The sequence below is a fragment of the Hippopotamus amphibius genome, chromosome X, assembly GCF_030028045.1.
Source record: "Hippopotamus amphibius kiboko isolate mHipAmp2 chromosome X, mHipAmp2.hap2, whole genome shotgun sequence".
Taxonomy (NCBI): Eukaryota; Metazoa; Chordata; class Mammalia; order Artiodactyla; family Hippopotamidae; genus Hippopotamus; species Hippopotamus amphibius.
The window spans coordinates 22,724,699-22,742,664 of record NC_080203.1 but is presented as its reverse complement, the minus strand read 5'-3'; the positions used below and the strand labels follow the sequence as shown (position 1 = coordinate 22,742,664).

The 17,966-nt window shown below is 47.2% G+C and overlaps 2 protein-coding genes across 3 annotated transcripts in view; one reads left to right on the top strand and one right to left on the bottom strand.

The window, feature by feature from the left end:
• AIFM1 (apoptosis inducing factor mitochondria associated 1) overlaps positions 1-1,619 on the bottom strand; it is a 28,407-nt gene extending 26,788 nt beyond the window's left edge. Inside the window, exon 1 of one of the 2 annotated variants that reach the window (XM_057718434.1) lies at positions 1,322-1,619. In XM_057718434.1, the coding sequence (XP_057574417.1) occupies positions 1,322-1,427 (106 nt within the window). In that variant the 5' untranslated portion in view covers positions 1,428-1,619. The remainder of the gene's footprint in view (positions 1-1,321) is intronic. The other variant, XM_057718435.1, reaches the window with a different exon arrangement.
• Positions 1,620-5,842: 4,223 nt separating this feature from the next.
• RAB33A (RAB33A, member RAS oncogene family) lies at positions 5,843-16,374 on the top strand. The gene is made up of 2 exons (XM_057718877.1): positions 5,843-6,761; positions 15,781-16,374. Exons 1-2 carry the CDS (start codon positions 6,504-6,506, stop codon positions 16,234-16,236), a joined length of 714 nt encoding a protein of 237 aa, XP_057574860.1. The 5' UTR covers positions 5,843-6,503; the 3' UTR covers positions 16,237-16,374.
• The last annotated feature ends 1,592 nt before the right edge of the window (positions 16,375-17,966 follow it).

The window sequence follows — 17,966 nt, the reverse complement described above, 5'->3', positions numbered from 1 at the left end:
TGTTAGTTTTTAAAATCTAATCTGGTTTTTAAGTTCCAAGAGTAACATGTCTCAGGACATACCTCAAGTACACCCATCAGGAAACATTTTCTTGAGGCATAGCAACTGGAAAAACTGCACATTTTTGTTCAAATGCACATTTCCGATGACTCTCACAATCTAAGGGAAATATTTTCCACTTTTTTTTAAAGCACCCAGAAGGCAGTCCCACACTGAAAAGGCCTCAAGGCAGTTCCACACTGACATTGCAAATGTGAATATCCTCCGGTGGCCATCAAAGATAATTGATTAAAAAAAAAAAAAGAACAAAACAGCACCTCCTACAGGTGGATAATTCTTTACCCCCCTGAAGTTGTGCAGGTTGGAAATCAGTAGGCTCAAGACATGCTTAGATAAATTCAAGGATACCTCATGCCCAATGGGGTAAAGGGGAACCGGATTTATCCTTAACCTTTTGAGGTCAAACTTTAGGAAGCAGTGTGGAGTTGGGGCAAGAGGATTAGGGACCTAGAGACTGGCAAACTATCCTTTGCTCTGCCTATTAATTAGGTATGTGACCTTGAGCAAGTAATTTGACCTTTCTGTATCTCGGTTTATTATCTATAAAATGAGTGGATTGAACTTTACTATGAAATCCCTTCTAGCTCTAAAATTTGCTGAAACAACTTCATGTAGGGCAAATAAAATGCGTTCTGCAAACTGTTTCTTCGAAGTATTAGAGAATACCAAGAATCACACTGACCGGGCATCTCAAATTAATTCTGGGTCAACTCTTCCCAGTGGCTGGCGCACGACGGATCAACTCCTTTTCTTGCATTGCACTGTTTCTGTTTCACAGGGCACTCAAATCTATGAGTCTCATCTGGGGATTGGAAGGTAGGCAGGTAATATGCCCATTTACAGAAGGAACTGAGGCTTAGGGCTTAACTGACCTGCTTAAAGTCTCACAATCGATAAATGACAAAGTCTACTTGACCTCATTGCTCTAAAAAGGCGGACTGGGGGTGGTCAGTCCGCCTTTTTAGAGCAGTGAGCTGGCATTGGACAATAAGAGACAGTCAGCTGTTCTGTTATCCCTGAACAGCAAACCCTCCCAGGAAAAGGCCTCAAGCCGACTACTGGGCTCAAATCCCTTGAAGGTCAGGTCAGCAGGGCTTGCGAAACTCACGGCTTGGATCCAGCCAATTCGGAATTCACGGGACTGTGTGTTTAGTTTTTCCCCAGGGGTGGGGGTGGGGGGGAGGCCTGAGAGGCATAGGGAGCCTGTAGAACCCAGGCCCCTGGTCTTCAAGGTGGGGGTTGCCCGGGATGGGTCAGTCACCTGGGAGCCGGTTCCTCTGCCTCGGGCCTCGGACGCACACCGTCCGCACCAAGGGCGCCAGCTTCTGCTTCAAAGCACCCGCCGCCAGGCCTCCACACCGGAACATTTCGGCAACCGCTACTCTGGACCTCTTCCTCCTTTCTTCTTACGCACCGACCGACGGGTCAAACACCGTGGGCCCCGGCCCGCTCCCCCTGCACCCTTCACACGCACTCCACGCAGGCTCCTCCTCCCAGCTCGGGGTGGGCATTGGAGAGCTAAGCCGGCCTGCTAGAGCAGGAGAAAGGGAAGAGCGACTGGAGGCCTACTGCGCAGGCGTAAGGCTCAGCGCCGTATTGCGATTGGTCCGCACAGGGAGAAGTTATGCGCATGCGCCTAGGTGTCCGACCACTTGGAAAGACCCCAGATGGAGTGGCTTGTAAGTTTCTGCGGGTTGGCGGCAACGCGTTACGCCAGACGAGCTCAGAAAGCTGCCCAAGGAGGGACCGGCGGGGCCGCTTTGCCTGGCGGTTGTGGCCGGTGCTGCCGCTGTGTCGATGGTGGGAACCTGTAACGGCACCTCACAAAGCGTAGCCCCAGCACCGCAGTTTGTTCTTCTGTTTTAGGCCACTAATTACTAGGTACTAAGCCTTCCGGATTCTCTGGGTGTAGTCCACTTCCAGTCTTTCCGTAGGTCCAGCCGGGGCACCCGGCTTCCCAGATTCGGAGTGGACTTCCGTCTTTTACAAATTGCTGGCGCTTTTCCCACCCAACCCCTGTTTCCGGGACAAATAATCATTCCGCATTCTCTTTCCCAAATCCCTTTTATATAGTGCAATTCTGTGTCCTAGATGCAGCACCAGGTGCTGCGGATAGTCTTCTAATATGGCTTCCGTGCTTGAGAGCAGGATGCTGGCAAAAAGAATTCGTGCTTCACAGACTTACTGTGAGAGTATTCCTAAGCAAGATTTTAACAGTTGTGGGAGGAGTAGGGTGAGGGGCTGGGTGTAAATAGGTGTTTTGACTTTACCAAACGTAAGCTAAATTGGAAATAAATTATTGGCTGTATGCAAAAATATACGCATTTTTCAGAGTTTTGAGTTACCTGTTCATTTAACAAGTATTTATTAAGCACTTGTCACTTGGATTGTGCTATGAAAGGAGCTCTGGGGGATATGAAAAGTATAGGTGGTCTCTGTCTAGTTGGGGAGTGACACATACTAGTCATTTAAATAATACATAATATCTAATGTCGTGCAAGAGCAGGAGAAAATAGTATGGGATAGAATAGCTAAGGAAGGACTTCATGTAAGAAGTGTTAACTTGAGCTGTGCCTTGAAGGATGAGTAGTAAAATTCAAGTAGACAGTGGAGGACAAGGAATGATATTTAAGATGGTGAATACTTTGGGATCAAAGGTAATATTTTCAGTGGTTAAGCACCACTGACTTTACATCCAGTCTGCCTCAGGTTGAGTTCTGGTTCTGCCACTTGGGCAAATCACTTAACTTATGCCTCACTTTCCTCTTCCAGCAATCTCATAGGGTTATTATGAAGATTAAATGAGCTAATATTTGTACAGTATCTTGGAGGAAGCACCGTGCTTTTTAAAAGGCTTGGAGGTATAAAACAAAACCCAGCACATTTTCAGGGGACAATGGTAGAGGGTATATACTAGGAAGTAAGTAAGGACAGGTGAATATTGTGGGGCCAGATTTGAACAGGCAAAAGAGTTTGGCTCTAACATTGTAGGTGATGAAGTTATTATTTTTAGTGGAATAGGGATAGAGAATGAAATTACAAAGTCGTTGTTTTAGGAAGTTTAACCCAGGAAGCAGTATTTATTGGGCGAAAATGATCCAGGGTTCCCTTACTCATTAAGAATAGGTTTATGGGGGCTTCCTAGGTGGCGCAGTGGTTGAGAATCCACCTGCCAATGCAGGGGACACGGGTTCGATCCCTGCTCCAGGAAGATCCCACATGCCGCGGAGCAGCTAAGCCCGTGTGCCACAACTATTGAGCCCATGTGCTGCAACTACTGAAGCCCACCGCGCCTAGAGCCCGAGCTCCACAACAAGAGAAGCCACGGCAATGAGGAGCCCACACACCACAACAAAGAGTAGCCCCCACTCACTGCAACTAAAAAAAGAAGAAAGCCCGGCACAGCAAAAAAGACCCAACACAGCCAATAAAATTAATTAATTAATTAATAAAAGAATAGATTTATGTTCAGAAGTGCAGGGAAGAGTTGACTTGTAACCTAGGGCTGTTCAGGGGGATAAATATTGAAAATATCAATTCCACGATAAGGTTAAAAATTATTTCTACTTATTTCATATTTTAAAGACCTTGCAGACATTGAAATTTATTGCTATTTCTAAAAGCCAATAATAAACATGGATTGATTAAATACAAAGTTAATCTGTTGGTTAGTCTGTTGGTGAAAGAAGCTTTGGAAAACACTGTCAAAATCATGATGATCACGTACTTATAAAAACAACTGGGTGTATTTGAAAGACAATCATTTAATGATGCACAATTAACATACAAAAAAGGCATTGTGCAACAATTTTTTACAATAGGTGCAATGAGGTTTTCTTGTCCTCAATAAAAATTTATATTTTATCATTTTGGGGGGCAAAAGCAATTTACACAGATTGAATAACTCCAAAAATGTAAGTGAAAGTTCTCCAAAATCTCACTCCACAGAGTTTTTATTAGGGCATGGGACCCATTTTGATATACCACATTTCCAGAAATCAGTGTTTCTACCTTACAAATAGGACTCTCAGACTCAGTGACATGCTTTTGCTGGAAGCATATGTCTAAATAATCTTATGTGGATGTAATACTTTTTATATCTCAGAAAATTAGCATTAATTATGGCTATGAATTAGCAAAGCTTCTTTCCACTCTTACCTACTGGATATGCCTAATTGATAGTTGCCTTTTTTAAAAATATCTATTCTTCTGTAGATAATGATCACCAGGAGCATTAGCTTCAAATACAGAGGAAAATGATTTGGCAAACTGTTATCTAGACATCGACCAATCAAAAACTAAATACTGTACAATGAGGATTGCTAGTCACACTGTACAATGATAATTGGTATTCATAATGATGACCTTCAATTAGCCAACTAAGATTAAATCCTCCTCGAGATGGTTTTAATATTGAATAGTATAAAAATCTAGGGTTTTAGAAATGGGTGACCCACATATATGTTAAAAGAGTTAGCTATAAATATGTCTGCTAACTCAGCTTAAAAAGCTTATTAACTAGACGACCCCATTTTCCCAGCCATTTTGAATAACTTGGACTTGGCTGAGCAGTCACATTCCAGTTTGCTTAGACATCTATCACTGATGTGCTGAATTGTTTTCCTCATAGTGGGCGTGGATTTAGTCATGTTTGTCTCTTCTGCAGCTCAGCCTCACACACAAATAAGATGGCATCTCACGTCTGCTGCTGGAATCCCTAACCTTGATGGCATTAGCAAATAACTCATATTCTGCTATTGGTATATGTCAATATTAGCCTATGAAATATGTGGCAGGAGGGATAAAGTATTTTTTTTTTACAATTTGATATATTTTTTCTTATTAGTAATGTGTATATGGCAATCCCAATCTCCCAATTCAAGGGATAAAGTCTTAAAAGCAAACATAAGTGGGCACATTTTATTGTATGTAAGTTGTACCTCAGCAGAGTTGATTTCAAACAAATTCTGAACCTGCAAATCACTTTCTGCAGAGGGAATACTGGTCTTGACCAACATGTGTGATGTTTATTAAGCCTTGGGAAGCTGCCCCCTAATACCGTAAGAAAGTTCTGTTCATTTATCATCTTCCAAGCATAATCTAGGCTTCTGGCAAATTAGACCCAACCACTTTGTTCTACATTCAGTTGCAAAGGGGTGAACGCTCCTAGGGGTTTTCAATTCCTTTTGAAACTCCACCATTCTGGAAGGATTTATGATTATATGGAGGGCTCGGGAATGCAATACACTGTGAGGTTTATGCCATGTCCCGAGATCCCTTCACCTGGACCTGTAATGGTTAGCCCCGGAAACAAAGTCCCCTTTTGCTGAAGCTGCCACCACTAGCTTCCCCCTTCTCCTACCCCCATGTACGGCCCTCTCCCGCGGCAGGCCTTCCCCATTGGCCAGCCAAACACAACCGACTGCGGCAGCCAATGGGAACCACTCTCCTGAACATTCAGAGGATGGGTGCTCGTGGTGTGATGAGGGGAGGTTGGCGCCTGGCACGCGCCCCCCTACATCTGGCAAGTCTGTGACAGAAACAGTAACTCCCCCTACACACGCACACCCGTGCCCCTGCCTTCCTCCTCTCAGCTGTGCGGGCCCCCATAACCCTCGGCGTGTCTTGGCAGCGCCCTCCCCGGCTCCTTGGGGCGCGCGAGCGCACCTGCTTTCTCTATAAGACAGAGCATCCCTTTATCCTAAGGCTTGGGAGGGGGCCGCGGAGGCGCGGCGCAGCTGCCCGCCGCTTGCGAGGTGAAAGAGGTATCTCCGCCCCGCACCCCACCCCCGCCGAGTAGTGTCGCTCCGAGGCCGAAGTGCTCCAGAGATGCCTGAGGGTGCAGCTCTCTTTGTCCTCCCCAGCTGTGCTCCCTGCCCGCTGACCCGGTGCGCTCCGAGAAAGTGGGGGTGGGGAGCCCCAAACCTATAAAATAAATGGGGGCAAGGAGAAAGGAAGAGCATCCTGGGGTGGTGTGTGCGGCTCTCCCCAGCCACCCTTTCCTCCTTAGGCTTCCTCCCTTCCGTGTGTCTCTGGGGTCCAGGCAGGGGAAGGTCTAGGCAAAGGTGCGGCGGCGGCGGCAGCGGCGGCCTGAGGAGCGTGGTAGGATCGCACGCCCGAGCGTCCCGTCCCAGGGTACAGGCGCAAGGAGAAGCCTTGCCCACTCTCCTCCATCTCTCCTCCCCTCCCTGGCTTTTGTGTCGCTGTCTCAGAGCTGCTAGGAGGGTGCGCTGGGGGGTGGGGGGGCTGGGGTGAGCTGCATCCCCTTCACGCGCGCGCGCGCACACGTTGCCGGCGCACGCACACACGCGCGGACACACACTCACAGACACGCACGCACACACACACGCACAAAGCTCGCTCGCCTCGAGCACACTAACGTGGCCGTTTTCTTTGTGTGGAGCCCTCGAGGGGGGTTGGGGCCCGGGTCCGGTCCGGGGGAGATGGCGCAGCCCATCCTGGGCCATGGGAAACTGCAGCCCGCCTCGGCCGCTGGCCTGGCCTCCCTGGAGCTGGACTCGTCGCTGGACCAGTACGTGCAGATTCGCATCTTCAAAATTATCGTGATTGGGGACTCCAACGTGGGCAAGACCTGCCTGACCTTCCGCTTCTGCGGGGGGACCTTCCCCGACAAGACTGAGGCCACCATCGGCGTGGACTTCAGGGAGAAGACCGTGGAAATCGAGGGCGAGAAGATCAAGGTGATTCAGACGGTCAGGTCCGGGAAGGGAGGGATCTGGGAGGGGGCCTTGCCGGAGGCAATGCTCTAGTGGTTGTAAATGTCCAGCGCGTGGCTGTGTCGCAGCTTGCAGAGCCCAAGACCCTCGGCACATCCTCATCCCCTTTCGCCTCTTTCAGTGGCCCAGTTCCCACCTCACCCGTTTTTTGAGGGCAGGCGGGAGTGGTTGCATTCATGCCCTTTGCCCCTGCCTGACAGCTCCCGCCAGGAAAAGCCTGTTTGATCCCATCCTTGACCCTGAGCCTGGAGCAGCGGCACCTGTGGGCAGAGGGCGGTATGAGGGATCTCCATCCTGGTCTGTGGGATGGATCCCAAAGCACTTTACACATCTTGAGGTCCCTTCTACCTCGTGGGTGCCAATAGGTTGCAGAAACCTGCTTTGGCTAAGCCCCCCAGGCCTTCAGGGGGTGGGGGAGATGGAAATCCACAGTGAATGAAAGCTGCTTTATCTTAAATTACAATTTATAGTTAAGATTAAGACTGGTTTGGAATAGGAGTGGTGTGGGGTGGTTCTGGCAAAAAGCCATGAGCCCTTTTAAAGAAACTGAGACAGGGTTACCTTCCAACACTTCATAATAGATAAAACTAGTTGTTTTGGAAGAGTCCCCCTCAAATGATATCTTCTTTATTTATCGGGGGTACCTAATGCTCATTACTCATTCCGTTAGTACTGTCTTCAGCAGACCTTTGTAAAAATGCAGAGCAACTTATCTGAGGGCTAAGGGAAGTGTCTTGGTGCCCCCTCTCTTTACTTTGTCAAGTAGGCTAAGTACAGATATTCTTGTCTGACCATTTGTGCTCACTTTTGGTTCAGAAAAGGTAGAAACTTGATAGGGCAGGAATATTTCAATGTGCAGAGGATGGAGGGAAGGAGGACATGGCAAGGGCAGCTTCATGTGTCAGAGGAGCAGAGGGGGCAGGGTTATGGGCAGGAAAGGCACCTCAGAAGGCACTGGGCACTAAAGACCAGCTCCTCTAGATCCACAGCTGGCCTTTTCTTGAGCCTATGGTCAGATACTATTGGGTGAAGGTAACCCTCCCTCCTGCTGGGCAAACAGCCCAAATGACCACAGGGCCTCTCTTCTGAGTGATGTGAAGAGAAGGGCTGAGTAACTGGGGAGAATGATGAAATGCTCTAAACTGTACAGGATTCCTGACTCCTTCATTATTAAAATGAATGTGTTTTAAAATGGCTTCAGAGACCGGGCCAAGGCACTAGATGTCAGGAAGATGGGCAGCTCAATACAGGTAAGCGAGTGTTCCCGAAAACAATTGAGCCCCAGGATCAGGCAGATAGGGCACTGTCTGGAAATAGTGATCTTTTTTGCCCCTTGCATTTTGGGTGGAATTGCTACATTTCCTTTTAAAAGTCAAAGCCGGTACCTGTCTCCATCCTTTCCTAAGGCTCTTATGTTGACGTTGGTTTGGCTAGGACTTCTTGAATGTGATGTTGTAAGACTCTGGAATTTCTAAAACATGCCTTTTAAAATCCAAAATAGAAATATACTTATGGATGTGCTCTTAAACCCTCAAAACCTTTCGAATTTAATGCTATCACTTATTTAAAATCATGTCACATTGAGCCAAAGAGTCCTCTGGATTTAAGAGAGGGGGAAATAAGTTCACTTGAAATTTAGATGGAGGAGAAAGGAAGTGTTTGGGAGTCTAGGGAAGAAGAACAGGGGGAGAGGAGAGGAGGAAGCCAGAAAGTGGGAGGTGAAAATGAGTGGAAGAGGGTCACTACCCAATGGCCTTGGGGAAATTTTGCAAAGATTCCTTCCCTTCTAACACCCAATACTTAGTCAAACTGGATTTTACAGTCTCTGCCAAAGATTCCGGACTTTTTCCCAGAGGACAGAGCCTGTGACAGTGTGACTCACTAGAAACAGAGCCCAGCACAGCACCACGTATAGATAAGTGCTTAACACAGGCTTTTTTGGGAAGATGATATTTTCAAGAGGGCAAAATCTTGTGACATTGCTCATGGAGGAGCCCTCTGAGTGCAGATTCGGAAGGAGCTCAGGGTGGGGTGTGGAAGCAGCGGGATGGGGACCCTGCCTCTGGCAAAGCTGCTGCAAGTTCAGGGCCTGAGCCGGCAGGTGAGACCAGCGTGTCCTTGGGGAGATGGCGGAGCATGGCAGCTAGCACACGAGCTCCACGGGAGACGATGTTGCCCCATACTCCGGCTGGTCTGAAGTTTCTCAAGGAACAGGTACTGCCTTTGGGGGAGAGAGATAAGTCTCCAGGCTGAGGTGGCCCTAGACCACAGCCAGCAAGAGAAGCCTGTCAGGCTCTAAAATGCCAGTGCTCGCAGGAGAGTGGCAGAGAGGTCTCAGCAAGCTCTTCTCTCAGTTCAAGAGTAGGGTGTGGCCTCTCCTGAGCTGCCTCCCTGTGTCCCAGCGTAGCACATACTGTCAGCCCCAGCAGGGGGATGACTAATTGAGCATATTTGGGGCTACTTTCTTAATTACCAGGGCCATCCCTAGGGCCTGGAAGCCGCATTTGGTGTCTCCAATCAATGTGTCCCCCACGCCCTCACAACATTTATAATCCAGTATTTCCTGGTTCACAGGAACATCAAGAAAAGCCTCCAATGAGTAGGCAATAATCGCTAATAACAACAACTTCTATTTATTGAAGAAACATAGAGCCCAGACTAGGCACTTTCCATGCACTATTCTATTTGATCTTCTCAGCAGCCCTATGAAATTAGGACTGTTATTAGCATTCCTGTTTTATAGCTAAGGAGACCAAAGTTAGATTAAATAACTTGCCCCAAGGCACGTGGATCTGAGCTTCAGTCTTTGACCCTTGAGCCCAAGCACTTCGCCATCTCACTATCCTGCCTTCCCCGTGGCAGGGCCAGGATTTCAGCCTAGATTCCGAGCCCATGCTCTTTCCCACTGCTCTCTCCTCTAGTGGGGCAGTATCTGGCTGGGGAGGGGATTGTGGGCAGGGGGAGATGGCATACCGGGTAGCCAGCCTTATGGTCTCTTCTAGGCCAGGGGCCCAAGGTTTCAGCCCCATGACCCAGGAGCCTTCAAGATGTCACCTTCAGCTGCACCCCAGACATTGAGCCTAGTACCTGGGTTTTACGTTTTGCACCTTCACTGTCTCACCTTGGGTGTGAGAATCAGAGAATGTTCAGAGATGGAAGAGACCTTAGAGCACCTCTAAGCTGACTTCCTTGTTTTACAGAGAGGAAACTGAGGCTCAGAGAGGGAAAGTGACTTGCCAAAGATCACCCAGGGCCCGGCCTGCAACTCAGTTCTCCTAATTTCCTTTCCAGCGCTCTTTCCACACACCATGCTGCCTGGCTTAGAAGAGCATCAGCCTAGGAAGGATGCAGGCCTCCCCTTACCCCCAAAGGAAGGGTGGAGCTTCCCTTAATGACCATTAAGTGTCTGTCACCTTATAGGTTTAGCTAAATCATATTGTGCCTGTCTCAGTCTAAAAGCATTGGAAAATGCTGAATGGGGTGTGTGTTTGGGGGTGGGGAGGTAGTAGAGGAGAGGCTCAGTTCTAATTTTCAAGCCATTCTTTGTAAATTTTCATGCAAGCACCCCGTCCTGTCCAGTTGGGGTCCTCCTACAGGCCAGGCACCCCCTCTGCCCCAGCACTTCAGACCAGGCAGGCTTCAGGTCAGCTGAGGCTGTGGGCAGGTGCCGCTCAGCACTGTGGATTTCTCTTCCTCAGCCAATCACTTGGAAAAACACCTTCGTGTGTTACATTACTGAGTGGATGGAGGCTGAGCTAAGTGTTTCCTCGGAAGCTGCCCGCAGTCAGAATGACATCATATCTTCTTTAGGGCTTCTGAGCTTCCATCTTCTGCCAGTTAGCTTAATGGTTAATTATCCATCAGTTCTGTTGTTTCTCTGTCTGCCTTGCTGCCTCTCTTGCTGTATGTGAGTCTCTCTTTGTCTCCGTCCTCCTTTGCCATTCTCTGTGTCAGCCTGGTGTGTGAATGTGGGTGTATCTTAGACGCAGATGGGACAGTCCAGCTAGCTGAAGAAAGATTTGTCTTAAACTTTTCCCGTCATCCATTTGGGCATCCTCCAAAGGTTGCAGATGTATTTTCTCCCTTTTTTCACTTCTACCCTCCCCTGTCAGCCTCCAACAAAAGGACATTCATGCCTCATCTGCAGAAAGATGCCAGATATGTTCCCTAGGGAAAAGAAATACCCACGTCAGCTAAGAGCATGTGCAGGGGGTGAGGGACTTGCTGAAGCTTGCTCAGGCAGCGGTAGCCCTAGGAAAATGCCTTCCAAGGCTAGATTTATCTTTGGCAGCTCCCCACCCTGTGCCCCTCGACTTTCTTCCAGCGTCTCTGTCACTTTGGGCCTGCCCCCAGCCACCCATGGCATGTTGCTGGCCTTCCTCTCTCTTCCCCCTCCCCACTGACTGCCTTTGCCTTGGCTCTATCTCATCATCAAGAAGCCAAGCTTGGACTTCCTTGGCGATCCTGTGGTTAAGACTCTGCGCTTCCAGTGCAGGGGATGCAGTTTCGATCCCTGGTCAGGGAACTAAGATCCCACATGCTGTGTGGTGTGGCCAAAAAAAAAAGAAGAAGAAGAAGAAGCCAAGCTTTCTGTGCTTTCCAGGATGACAGGATGAGAACCAGCGGATCCAAGGACCAGTGCTACCAGGACAGGGCCCATGGGCCCTCTGAGACAGTGGCAACAACTAGTATTTGCAGAGCACTTTATATTGTGCAAAATCCCTTCCTCACGTGTTATTTCCTTTGCCTAGTCGTTGACTCAGCTAGTCAGCTGAGGGGCTGGAACCCAGGTATCCCAATTCCACATCTACCGCTGCATTTCCAATGGTGCCCACTCAATTAGCTGTCTGGCCAGACTTGGTTGTGGCGGTTTCAGACCAGGGACGAAGAGGGAGTGTATTAGGCACTGTGTCTTTTACTTATAAGGAATGCTAATCCTCACAGCATCCCTACAAGATTGCTGTGTTTATCCTTAGTTTCCAGAGGGGGACACTGAGAATAAAGTAACTTGCCTGAGGACACCTAACTAGTAGGACATGATTGGGCTGAGATTTGCACCCTAGTTGGTTTGACTCCACTAAACCCCACTGGCCCTTGGAGAGGAAAGAGGGTCCTGGGGGCATGTATGTGGCTGAGGGGCAGGTGTCAGATGCGGTACCCACAGGAAGGGAGGACTGCGTGAGGGAGCACCAGCTGCCAAAGGGGGAGGAGATGCTTTTACTGTCTGTCAGAGGCCAGGGATTTATGAGGGTGCTAAGAAGGACAGGGACACTGAACCCCAAAACAAATGAGGTCATTTGTGTTCCAGCAAGCCTGATTGCTGTGCTCTCCCTTTGTGGTGGCTCTTGGGGCCACAGCATTGGCTCTTCTGATTTTCTGCTGGGAGCAGCCTGCTTCCTGGCTCCCCTCTCACCAGACAGGGGTGCAAAGAACTTGGGGGTGGGGTTTCTAAGGAGCTGGCATGGGAGCAGAGCCTGAACTCGAAATTCTGAGCCTCCAAATAAAAGCTTCAAGGCTCCCTGCGGCACTGGAAAGGCGAAGGAGGTCTCCAGCAGAGAGGGCCCTCCCTGCAGTTCTGGCAGCTTGGGTGGCGTACATAATTCTGAAGCCATAGACAAGCCAAACAGCCAACCTACTCAGCCCCAAACACCTCACACACTCCCACCCGTGTTCCTGCTAGTGGCAGGTATTTTTAGAGTCCTAAGCTCATGGTGTTAAAGCATCTGCCACACGCCTGAGGGCTGGTAAGGATTCAGCTTTACTCAGAGGCAAGAGTTATGACTACTGGAGAGTGGGGGTGGTAATGATATTCTCGCGCAATACCTGCCCTCTTCCCACTGACCTCCATTCCTTTCCTGGCCTGCTCTCCTCTTTCTTCCTGCTCAGAGAACCAGAGTGGTGGAAGAAATGAAAGTCTCTTCTGTCTCTGCTTGCTGAGGCAAATCAGTCTTTGAGTACTTATGTTTTTCTGGGTAACCAAAGTCTAATGTTGTCTCTGAAATCACCTTGGCAGATATCTAGGATGCAGTCTGGCCAGGCTGTAGTTTTGGTGGCTCAGGCCAATACTGCTTTTTGATCATGATGACGAGTGATCTGATGCAGAAAAAGACTGCTTACAGTCTAGCCGGAGGGATGCCAAGAACACTGAGGAAATGACTAGAGAACAAATGAACATATTCTAAATGGTGTGGAACAGACTCAAAGTGTGATAGAAATTCCTAGGGAAAGAGAATTGAAGAGAAGTTGGGGAGGGCTTTAGGAAGAAGGTGGAGTATGAGCTGAGCCTGGAAGAATGCATGAGATTTGGATTGAGCAATGCGGGAGCAACCACTCCTGTAGGGGAAGGTGGACTAGCAGGACCAAAGGTACAGAGGAGAGAATGAACCAGGTGTAGCCGAGTAGTTGGAAACCAGGCTGGGTGGGGTCCAGTTATGGCAGACAGAAATGTTTCCACTTTGATGCCACATGCAGTAGAGGACTATCAGAACTGGCTGAAGAGGAGGATGACATGCTGATACGAGCAGGAATTTAGGAAGGCTAGTTTGAAAGCCGTATGCAGGATGCACTGGAGTGGAAACATCTAGAATCCAAAAGGCTTTGCTGTAGTCTAGGAATGAGGAGAGGACACTCTGACCAAGAGACATGGACATCTAAATAGAAGGGGATGATTTCGAAGGTCGTGCCAAAGGAACATGGCGGCCATCTCCATAAAGGAGATGAAGGGAAGCCTGGACAATGAAAACTGATGTTCAGAATGATGACTCTGGGGCCCTGTAAGATCTTCACTCAGCAAAGAGATTTAATTATATTTACTAGATTATACTTACCGACTGCTAACTCCAAATAAAGAGTATACTTCGTTTTAAAAACCATAGTAGTCGGGCTTCCTAGGTGGTGCAGTGGTTAAGAATCCGCCTGCCAATGCAGGGGACACAGGTTTGATCCCTGCTCCAGGAAGATCCCACATGCCACGGAGCAACTAAGCCCGTGTGCCAAAAAAAAAAAAAAAAAAAAAAAAAAAAACCATAGTAGTCAATTAGTGACCATAATCAGATTTTCTTTCATAACTGAGAACTGTATAAGGCTTTGAGATGGTCGTTCTCAGCATGATTTCTCTTGTCCAAGACTTTGGATGTATAAAGGGAAATAGATTGGGCTGAATGTGTGTAGACTCCAGAGTTTCCCTGGGAGTTATATCTTTACATATGTTACTGATTGGCCTTCACACTGAAAGCTGAGAAGCAGAAGAAAAATCTAGTGAGCTAAATTACCTTTTACATAACAAAGAAGTGAACTTAAAATAAATTGAGCCACAAGGTGAGATTTTTAACACTAACTTTGTTTTCTTTAAAAAGTCATGCAAAAAAAGAAAAAAAAAAAAAAAACCAAAGTGATGTATACCTGCAATAGAAAATTTGAAAAATACAAAAAAATACAAGAAAATGAATATCACCTAAAGCCCCACTGTTCATAAGTAACCATTAGTTTTCTGGTATATACACGTCCAGTCTTTCCTATGCATACGTCTATGTTTAATTTAAAAGAAATTTGGGACCATAGCATACGAAAAATTTTGTATCCTACTTTTTTCACTTATTTATATTTTGTGAGCATTTTCTACACCATTTATTCTTTTTTTAAAAATTTATTTTATTGGCTGTGTTGGGTTTTTTTTTTTTGCTGTGTGCGGGCTTTCTTTAGTTGCAGTGAATAGGGGCTACTCTTTGTTGCAGAGCACAGGCTCTAGGCGCATGGGATTCAGTAGTTGCAGCATATGGGCTCGATAGTTGTGGCTCATGGGCTCTAAAGCACAGGCTCAATAGTTGTGGCGCACAGGCTTAGTTGTTCCACGTCATGTGGGATCTTCCTGGAGCAGGGATTGAACCCGTGTCCCCTGCATTGGCAGGCAGATCCTTAACCACTGCACCACCTAGGAAGCCCCTACACCATTTATTCTTTGAAAATGTTATTTTAATGGCTGCATAATAGCCCATTGTATAGGTATATACATACATTTTAGCTGTTCCTCTCCTAGTGAACATTTACGTTGTTTCCTGTTTTTTTAAAAAGTGATTAAGATCTTCGTACAGAATTTAGACCACATATCTCTTTCTTTTTTTGGCTCCTCCCAAGTTTTATTGAGATATAATTGATGTACATCACTGTATAAGGTTAAGGTGTGCAGCATAATGGTTTGAGTTATGTATGTTGTGAAGTGATTACTGTAGTACCTTTAGTGAGCACCCATCATCTCATCCAGATACAATAAAAAGAAAAAGCAAAAAAAGAAAAGTTTTTCCTTGTGATGAGAATTCTTAGGATTTATTCTCTTAACAACTTTCATATATAGCATACAGCAGTGGTAACTATGGTCATCATATTATATCCTGAGTACTTATTTATGTTATCTGCTATTTATTTTGTATAGATTTCTGGAAGTGAGATTCTAGGCTCTAAAAGTTTTGTACATTTTTAAGTTTTTTAAAAAATATATTTATTTGGTTGCACTGGGTCTTAGTTGTGGCAGGCAGCCTCCTTAGTTGTGGCCTGAGGGCTCCTTAGTTGTGGCTTCCCAGCTCCTTAGTTGTGGCATGCATGTACGATCTAGTTCCCTGACCAGGGATCGAACCCGGGCCCCCTGCATTGGGAGTGTGGAGTCTTAACCACTGTGCCACCAGGGAAGTCCTTTTACAATTTTTGATAATATTGCCAAATTGCCCTCCAGGAAAGTTGACCAATTTACATTCCAGTTTTTCAACTAGAAACCTTAAGATTTTCAACTAAAAATCTTAAGAAAGACTTAATAAACTCCAAAAGAAACTTCTCTCTATACTTCTATAAGTCCATTCTGCCGATTTGTCAAAGAACCACTTCCTGTGTCAGGGCTTGTCACCTCATTTTTATAATGCCACAGAACCATGTTTGCTCCTATCTGTTCATGTTTCCTTTTCTGACTCCAAATATGGGTCTTTGTATCTTCCAGGTTCAGGTGTGGGACACCGCGGGTCAGGAACGCTTCCGAAAAAGCATGGTCGAGCATTACTACCGCAACGTGCATGCCGTGGTCTTTGTCTATGACGTCACCAAGATGACATCCTTCACCAACCTCAAAATGTGGATCCAAGAATGCAATGGGCATGCCGTGCCCCCACTAGTCCCGAAAGTGCTTGTGGGCAACAAGTGTGACTTGAGGGAACAGATCCAGGTGCCCTCCAACTTAGCCCTGAAATTTGCCGATGCCCACAACATGCTCTTATTTGAGACATCAGCCAAGGACCCCAAAGAGAGCCAGAACGTGGAGTCAATTTTCATGTGCCTGGCTTGCCGATTGAAGGCTCAGAAATCCCTGCTCTATCGTGATGCTGAGAGGCAGCAGGGGAAGGTGCAGAAACTGGAGTTCCCACAGGAAGCTAACAGTAAAACTTCCTGTCCCTGTTGAAACCAAATGGTGTAAATACAAGAGCAATTATCACTGGAGGTTTTTTTTTTTTTCTTTCCCTTTTTTCTGTGCCTGCGTAACGCTGACACCTGCTTGTTTCCATACAAATTGATATTAAAATAAAATTTGTATAGATTATCACATGCCTTCATGTCTTGCTTTCCTCCAAGAAGACATTTCTCATTGTGATGAGTAGAAGAGGCAGCTCACCTTGCTAGAAAGGCACACTCCCTACCAGCCTTCTGTGCCGCCTGAAATTCTCATCGTTTGAGTCACTTCTTCAGGACTAATTCATTCTCTCACATGATGCCATTAGTGGGCAGAAACACCCAGAGGGTGTGGAATCCAGGCCAGGTACGTGGTTCTAGAGAGCCAGTGCAGGCGGAGGGATAGAGAAGTTTTGAAAGGAGATGTTGACTCATCATTATTTCCTAGGTTCCCTGGACGTTGCGAGTAGGCTGCTCTCTTCTTATTTCCCAAAATTAAAAAAATAAAAAGTACAGGTTGCCCAACAGGCCCAGTTCCCTCCAACGCAGTTAGCTCCTGCTTCCCCATTTTTCAGCAAGCAAAGTACTTCTTTCCTCCTGCCCTTTCTTGAAGAGGGCAGGGTCAAGTTAACATAAATCTATGATGCCTCCAGATCTTTGCTGGGTGCTCTGGAAGAAATATAACAGGAGGATTCATCCCCTATATTCAAAGACCCTTTGATCTAGTGAGAACAATGCACACACTGAAACTACTTGGGAACAAAAATTAGACAAGAATATTACCAAGTGCAAGACTGTGCTATGGAAATTGAGAGCGTTATGTACTCAACATCAGGGAAGGGTCACCGAAAAAAATCATTGAACTTATTTTGGTTGTTGAATAAAGTGCAATATTTGGATTGGTAAAGAGGAGGGGAATGGGCAAAAGTAGGGAGGCAGGAATGACCCTGGGGCTTGAGTGGGAGGACAACTAGGAGTCTGGCCCACTGACAGCTGAGCAGTCCTAGTGGGGAGCCAAGGTTGGGAAGGCCCACACCTCAGGCAGAATAGTTTATTGCCTTTTGAGCCAACGGGAACTTTTGGAGAAGTCCTGTAGGTATTTCTTATATACCTGGTCCTATGGATGTGAAAGCTCCTTCCAATGGTTAAAGTAACCAGAACTGGCTCTGAAGGCGCATCTATTTATACAACAGCCCCAGGTAGATTTCTTTGCTTGGGGGTTCTCCTGAAGGCAGCTCTCTTGTTGGAAGCCCAAGAGGAGCGGAGGGGGTCCCAGACAGACAGCCCTTGAGCACTGTCCTCTTACAGGCAAACACAGCTCTGCCCCCTGCCCTTCACAGCAAAGGGTAACAGATGTGCTTCCCACCCAAACAGCCTGTCTGGTCCTGCCTCCCTCACTGGCTACTTTCCCATCCAACCCCATTCCCACCTGGCCTCAGGCTCAGCCCAACTTCCAGTCTGGTTCTCATCACTTGGTTTCTGCCTGGATCCTGGTTTTTGGAGTCTTCCTACTACTGCCAGTTAAGGCTGTGTTTTCTGATCAGTTGTCCCCACCCAACGTCCTGACCTTGAATCTCACCCAAAGGGCTGGGGTCCTATTGTCTATTGGTGAACTTCCTGGTGAAGCCCCTGTTGCTGTGCTTCTCCCCAATGGAATATCCCAGGACCTGGTCTCAGACTTTAGGTGTCAACCCCAGGATATGGACTACTGTTGTGGCATCTTTTGGCTCTTGTGACCTGGCT

Coding starts and splice junctions, on each gene's coding strand:
- RAB33A (XM_057718877.1), top strand. CDS start 6,504: ATGGCGCAGCCCATCCTGGGCCATGGGAAACTGCAGCCCGCCTCGGCC. Junction 6,762..15,780: donor TCGAGGGCGAGAAGATCAAG/GTGATTCAGACG, acceptor TGTATCTTCCAG/GTTCAGGTGTGGGACACCGC.